At 36.6% G+C, this 7719-nt stretch overlaps 1 protein-coding gene and 1 non-coding gene across 2 annotated transcripts in view; one reads left to right on the top strand and one right to left on the bottom strand.

Annotated features, from left to right (window-relative positions):
* Positions 1-7719, top strand: part of TRAF6 (TNF receptor associated factor 6) — a 19670-nt gene that overhangs the window by 2115 nt on the left and 9836 nt on the right. Inside the window, exon 2 of the mRNA XM_011357026.2 lies at positions 4408-4725. Coding sequence (XP_011355328.1) covers positions 4430-4725 — 296 coding nt within the window. The 5' untranslated portion in view covers positions 4408-4429. The remainder of the gene's footprint in view (positions 1-4407; positions 4726-7719) is intronic.
* LOC111737837 lies at positions 3016-3134 on the bottom strand. The gene has a single exon (XR_002779588.1). It is a non-coding gene; the product is annotated as a 5S ribosomal RNA (ribosomal RNA).

The raw sequence follows: 7719 nt of genomic DNA, 5'->3' as shown, positions 1-7719 counted from the left end.
GTGCCTAGAAAGGTGACCGCTCCTATATTTATAGCTGTATTTAAAATTAAGACAGAACAATTGATTATTTTGCAGCACTTCTTGGGCCTTGAAGTACATTTGCAGATCTTTGTATTTTAAGAATAAATTTTAAGGAGTTGGTAAATAGTACACTTCTAGAGCTAGCAGCAAATTACAGGTAATTTCTCAGTACTTTGTTTTACAGGGTTTTACTTTTATATAAGTTATATGTTTAGCCATAAATGATTTTTCATTAACTTAAAATTGACCAGTTCAGGATATGACTTGTTGATTTCTTTAGCTTGGACCTTTTCTCTCATTAGCATCTCTTGATCTTAGGGAAACAGATTTTTGTGCATTACCCTACTCCTCATCTCCCCTGCTGCCCCAAGAAAGTTAATGGTATTTTTTTGAACTGTAATATATTTCCAGATACTAAAAAGTGAATTTAAGCCATGATTTAGACAAGGCTGTTTTCATTGTTCATTCCTTTTGCAGTCAAATTAGTTACATCCCAGAATTTTTAACTAAGGCAGTGCTTATTACTGTACTAGATTCACAGCTGCAAAAAGGGAATTCCAGTCATGAAGTTAAACTTTGTTCTATCTCTTACTATTAATTCCTGTAGAAAGCCACATAAATTCTGAATGTTAGAGTAGAAAAGAGGCTGTAAGAAATCCTTATAGGTAAGAATATATAGTTACTGTTATTTATTTTAGCTTTGTTAACTTAAAAAAAAGCCGAAATGAAAGGCAATAAGCATTTATTTGGGATCCAATAGAATTGCAATTTGAGGAAAACAGATTCAGGCAGAAGCCCAAATGGTGTCCCCCTCGCACCTCCCACCACCACCACCACTACAAGAGAGTGGCTCAGGGTTTTTACAGGAAAAAAGGGAAGAAGATGAGGTAAGTTGTATTAAAGAAGAGTTTATTGGTGCTAGATAAAGTAAAATTAGATTTTGTACTTCATTAATTGATAGTGATTCGGTCATCGGCAAAGTCCGTTTTCATCCATCAATTCTTACAGACAAGATATTCTTGTTCTTACTGACTTCTTGAGATGTTGGTTTGATCCAGTTCAGAATATAAAGAAACACAAGACATGCAGAGCAGTGCTTCTGAAATGGCCACTCTGGCTCTTTTTTTAATATGGCCCCACTCATATCATCTTTCACAGTTTATGTAAAGCCAAAGCCTGCTTTTGTAGCATCTCATGAAATGGATACCTGTGGATACCTATGAGGTTAAAAATAATTCTAATAGAGCATAATATTTTCTCCATGGTGCTAGATCATCGTCGTTTTCCTTCTATAGCTGACTCAAAGCACTGTTTGTTCTCTGTTAATTAAAATAAGTATTCATTGTAGTTATAAAAGTGATTTTCACTTAAGTCGTCAAGTCATCACAGTCCCTAAAGGTAAAGGGGGAAAATGTTTTAACTTTCTACAGAGAAGGAGTAAAAATAAAAATACCAAATGGAACTCAAAATACTGTTTTAGCTTAATTTTCCCCTTGCAGTGTAGTTACATGGGACTATATATACTGTAGACATAGAGAGTCGCTATCTGAAAAAGTTTATTTGAAGGATGTAAAGCTTCTGTATTCTTAAAGCATGAAAAGTAATGTGAAAATTGAAAACATCTAGATTTTTAAGAGCACTCACTTTCATGTCTTAACACTGCCTTCCTACAGTGGAATTCCTTTTGAGGAATTGTTATTGATTACACAGGTTTTCTTAATAACACATTTGCTATAAAAGATCTTTTTAAAGATTTTCAAGGTCTATGGCCATGCCACTCTGAACATGCTGGATCTTGTCTGATCTTGGAAGCTAAGCAGGATTGGGCTTGCTTAGTTAGTACTTGGATGAGAAACCACCTAGGAAGACCAGGTGCGCTATAGGTGTAAAAAAATAAAAAGTAAGGAATTGTAAGCTGACAAGGTCCTTGCAATCTGTGAGGTTAACCAACGATTGCCCTGCCAAAAAAAAAAACAAAAAACAAAAAACTTTCAGGTCTTTGGAACTGGACTGCCAGAGGGCAGTATATAGACTATCCAATAAACTGAATTTTAACTGGATATTTGGGTAGTAAAAGTAGGCTTAGTTCAGTAACTTTTGCCTTTGTCTTCTGCCTGGCACGTTGATATATACTATACAGCAAATATTAATTTCTCAAAGTAATTTTACTTTAAAAAATAAAATGGTTAAAGATTCAAAAGATAACCATACCTTGAATTGTCAAGGGTATATAAGATGAGTTCCCTTGAACTTACTCTGCTTTGGGGAGGGGGGATTAAAAAGCCTTTGATGCCAGCATTATCTGTCAGAAACCTCAGAAAGTTACATACCCTTTAACCTAATAATTCTACTTCCAGGAAACTTACCTGAGGAAGAAATTGGACACAAAAATGTGTATGGGAAGAAAAATAAAGAATATAATAGTGTAGCATAACACTGTCGTATATCCCGAGATTTGGAAGGTGTAGTGGGGGCCTTATACCCCATCCTGGAGCACAGATATGACTATTCATTTGCCACTATCTCACTGTTCCTTCCTTCCTCTCATTCTATACTGAGTCATCCCTAGGAATCTACATTAACGATAACAAGGCTTTGGGAGCTATCTTTAACTTTTCAAAAATATTAAAAGGAAAACAAAATGCCAACTTTATCTTTACTGGTTCATTGAAATTCTATCAACCCAGCAAAAAAAGCTGGACAGCTCATGTTTAGGAGAAGCTGTGTGCAGCACCTTAGTGTAGTGTAATAAAAATAAAGGGAGAGAACTTTTAAATGCAGCTTTATAGACAAATGTGTCAAAGTAGAAATAGACAAACATAGTATAGTAAAAAGTGCACAGGCTATGGAGTCAGGTAGACTTGGATTCTGATCCCAACTCTGTTACTTATTAGTTGAATGGTCCTTGGCAAGTTTTTAAGCACTGTAGTTTCCACTTTGATTGAGGGGGGGGGATTAAATTATTAATTTTTTCTTTTCTTTTTTCTTTTTTTATGCCTACAGCACCTGGTCTTCCTAGGTGGTCTCCCATCCAAGTACTAACCAGGCCCGACCCTGCTTAGCTTCCGAGATCAGACGGGATCAGGCTTGTTCAGGGTAGCATGGCCGTAGACAATAACTCATTCTTAATTCCAGGCACAGTTCTAAGTGCTTTGCACATATTAACATATTTAACTAATTCTGAGATGGATTCTCTTATTATCCCCATATACAGACGAGGAAAATGTAGCACATATATGCCCAGGTCATACACCAAGTGATGGAGAAAATAGTTAAATCCAGATCGATTCCAGCACGTAAGCTCTTTACCCTTCCCAGTACCGCTTCTGCAGCCAGAACAGTGCCTCATCCTTTGTAGGTACTCATCAAATGGTATTCAAAATCTTTTTGAGAAATAAAAGATATCTGTTGTGGTAAAAAGCTAGAGGATTACTTTTTTAAACCCACTATTTGGCATGGTGGCAGCCAAGATTTTTATATAAAAATGAGACAGGGGAATAATTACCTACCATATTGACTGAAGGCTTACATTCTGTTTCTAGAACTATATCTGGCACATGTTAGGAATTTTCCTCAGGTGTAATTACCTGCAGCAGAGACCTCTTACATAGGCTATGAATTGCTTTTAGACGTTGGCTTCTCACTCATAAATACCGTAATGGTTTAGAATTTGCAGGCGTCCCACTTACCCATGAAAGCAATTTTCCACAGGCAAACAAAACCTCACTTGTTTTTCCAATCAAATAATGAAACATAGTCACTTGACTTGACTGAAGGCAGAAGGACATACAAATAAATAATATTTTTCAATTCCATTTTTTCTACATAATAGAAATCCCCACACTGAACATTCGGAAGTACTCATAGGATTTTAAATCTGGAAGAAGAAACCAAGATCGAAATGGTGAAGTTGCCCAAAATGACACACCTTATGGTTGCACCTGGTTGTCTAATCCCTTGTGTTTAGACAGTTTCCTTGCACTGCCTGCTATTCTCTTTAGCTCAGGATACTTGAAGGAACTTTAGCTGCATAATTAAGTTCTTCAGCAGATGCACAAAAAATCTTGTGCTGAGTACTGAGGATATGAAAATTAAATTCTTCAGTCACAGGAAACACATTTTAAACAGATAGAGTATTATTACAGTTAATTATTACAGTTGAAGTACTTTTCTAACCTTATATTCTGTCTACTAGATCATGAACTCCTTAATTTATACAACAGTAGTCATGAAGCAAAACTCAGAAAACTTTGAAAATTTTCTGTAAATAATAGTAATGCAGCTTATATATATCAACTAAAAGGTGACCTGCACAGGTAAGCTTTGATGTGTGTGTGTGTGTGTGTGTATGTAGGTTAAGATTTTTTTTTCTTGCTATTTCTGCAGAGCAATTGATAATCTCGTTACTATGAGTCTGCTAAACTGTGAAAACAGCTGTGCATCCAGCCAGTCTGAAAGTGACTGCTGCGCTGCCATGGCCAGCTCCTGCAGTGCTGCAACAAAAGATGACAGTGTGAGTGGAACTGCCAGCACAGGGAATCTCTCTAGCTCTTTAATGGAAGAGATCCAGGGATATGATGTGGAATTTGACCCACCCCTGGAAAGCAAGTATGAATGCCCCATCTGCTTGATGGCACTACGAGAAGCAGTGCAAACACCTTGCGGCCACAGGTTCTGCAAAGCCTGCATCATCAAATCAATCAGGTATGTGAGCATAAGAAAGAACCGTGTCCTGTAACAGAACCAAATACAGAGAACAATATTACACAGAACATGGAACATCCTAAGAGTAGTCTTATACATAAACTACTTGGGGGAAAAAGAACACTGGACAGAAAATTGAGAAATTTATATTCTTATCCTAATACTGTGGTATGAAAGGTAATTTTTATCTCCTACCCTCCTCAGACCCTCAGATAAATAAGTAGCTACTTCTACTTAAAGCAATTCTGCTGGAGACAAGGGTGTGTCTCTTAAGAAAATAACATAAATGTACCTTAAATGATGATATCAGAATGTGATAATCTCAACCATACAAAGAATGCTGACTCTATAAGTGATCAGTTATTATGATTTTAGCCATGTTAAATTCTTCTGTTACCTGATATCTATGGATAACTGTAAAGTAACCAGTACTTTTAATGAAATTCAACCCTTTCTCACTGCCTCCACTGTTACCACCCTGTTCTAAATTACTGTTGGCTCTCTCACAGACCTCCCTGCTTCTACCCTTGCCTTCTTCTAGACTGTTCTCAATGTAGTAGCCAGAATGAACCTGATAAAATAAGTAAGATGATGTCATCTCTGCTCAGAACATGGCAGCATTTCATCTGGAAGTAAAAGCCGAAGTCCTTGCAAGGCGCTTTATGGTAGTTCCATAATCTATTTTCTGACCTCCTCTCTGCTATGTTTCCTTCCTTCTGCCAGTTCACTCGTTGCTGTTCCTTCAACATGTCAAGCATGCCCCTGCCTTGAGGAGTTGGCTCTACCTGTTCTATTTGGAACACTCATAACTTCAGTTAACTGCCTAGCTCACGCCTTTTGCTCCCTCCCTCGTGGCCCACATCTCACCTTCTCATAGGTACCCTGGCTACACTGTTTATGCCACAGCATGCCTCCTGTCTCCCCCTACACTCCCAGTCTCCTTCACTCAGTCGGAAGAAAAGCTCCTTATGAGCAGGGGTTGAGATTTTTTATTTCTTGATATTTTCCCAAGTGCCAGGAATAGTAGGTACCTGACACACAATTGGTGCTCAGTAAAACATGGTTGCGTTAACTGAATGAAGCTATGTGGGACTTCCACGAATGATTCAAATTCATCTTCCAAGAAATAAATATATTTTACTATAATTCAGAAGTAGGTGAGAATATTTTTAGGTGACTAAAAAGTTCTGTACAGAACCAAAAAAAAGGAAAAAGTGTGGGATTTTATGTTCTGTAATAAATGGGCATATAGTTATATTGGTGAAAACATTTGTAGTTAGGTTAGGCTGGCTACTCACTGTCTTGTTTTTCTTGTCCCTTTTTTGTTTTTTCTTGTCCCCTTTTAAATTAACTTTTTTCTTGTGGTGTCCTAATCTGGTTTTAGTATCAGGATAGTTTGGAAGTATTCTTTCCTCTTCCAGTTTTTGGAAGAGTTTGAGAAGGATTGATATTAATTCTTTAAATGTTTGGTAGAATTCACCAGTGAAGCCTTCTGCTCCTGGATTTTTGTTTTTTGGGAGGTTTTCGATCAGATTCACTCTCCTCACTATTAGTCTGTTCAGATTTTGTTTCTTCATGATTCAGTCTTGATAGGTCATATGTACCACATTACAGATTGTTGATTTTTTTTGTAGGTAGGTAGAGATATACAGTATTTTACCAATTGTCGCCCCTGCCCAGGAAGGTTTTTTTAATAGCAAGATATTCATGAAAGTAGTGGGACAGTGGTCTGAAAAGGAAGTAAAACCCACAAAAGGAAGTCTGAGGCTTTTTGTTTCTATCTCCCTCTCAGCTAGAAACGACCACTTACTTTGACTCTAATGTTCTTAAAGGAACGACTCTGAAATGTCTCATCCATTATATTCAGGGACTCTAAATGCCTCTTAATCTAGTTCCATTTCTGTGCGTAATGGTTTCAAGTTTATTTTGTAAGGGTCTTCTTATTTTCTCTTAGACATTCATCACTTAGGTTTGGGGTATATATTTCAATAAATTTGTTTATAGCTTTCTGTGTTTCTCATAAAATACTTGACAGTGTAATAATATTAGTGTGAGAGGCGCCTCATTAAAGATTTACTGCGTCTCACCTTTATTAGTTCTAAGATGTTTGATGGCAGACTCCATTTTTCAGCACCTTTTTACCTACCCCCATAGCTGCCACTGTTGGCTTACACACAGGAAGTGCCCAATAAATGTTTAAGAGATTGATTGATGTTCCTGTAGCCTACCTGACCTGCCACATTTTGTGAGTGAAGATTTTGACATCCCAAAAAGTTAAAGGGGAGTGACAGACACCCACGCTTACTGAGGATGGTTTTTTTCCATCATAAGATGAAATCAACCACTGAGAAACCACTGAGAAACAGAACATAGAGGTCCTTTAACTCCCTACTACATTGTACCCTGGATATAAATATGAAGGAAAACTTTTGTTACATGAGCCAGAGTGTTATAATGACTGTTCAGAGTAAACCTTAAAATGTGGCATTGTAGGGGTACTACTAATTGGTTTAATTTTTATTTACACTGTAGACATATTGGTATTATGAGCATATTTAATTTATCTCACTAGTATGTTGTATAGCTGCTGACAGAACAGAGGCCTGCTAGACTGCAAAATTCCCTTCCTTAGTTTTTCGTCATCATAGGCCAATCAAAATATGACTGTTCAGTTAATTTTTCTCATTTTTTGCTTGGAATCTATCCTATAATATAAAATCCCATAGTTTTTGATAGTTAACTGATATGGTGCTAGTTGTATTCATACCATAAAAGAACAGTTTATAAACTGTCCAAAAAGGACAGGTTTGTTTTATTTATTTGTTTGTTTGTTTGTTTGTTTTGGTGCTGTTAATGCAATATAATGTGTTAAATTATTTTTCATTGGAAGTAATACATGGAGAATTTATATGTGGAGAATTAAAGTTGTATTTTTTAATGTGAATGTTTACATCTAAATATATTTATCTTTTTTCAGGGATGCAGGTCACAAAT

The sequence above is a fragment of the Pteropus vampyrus genome, unplaced genomic scaffold, assembly GCF_000151845.1.
Source record: "Pteropus vampyrus isolate Shadow unplaced genomic scaffold, Pvam_2.0 Scaffold31, whole genome shotgun sequence".
Classification (NCBI taxonomy): domain Eukaryota; kingdom Metazoa; phylum Chordata; class Mammalia; order Chiroptera; family Pteropodidae; genus Pteropus; species Pteropus vampyrus.
Note: the sequence above shows the minus strand (reverse complement) of the source record. Positions and strands in the feature narration are given on the sequence as shown.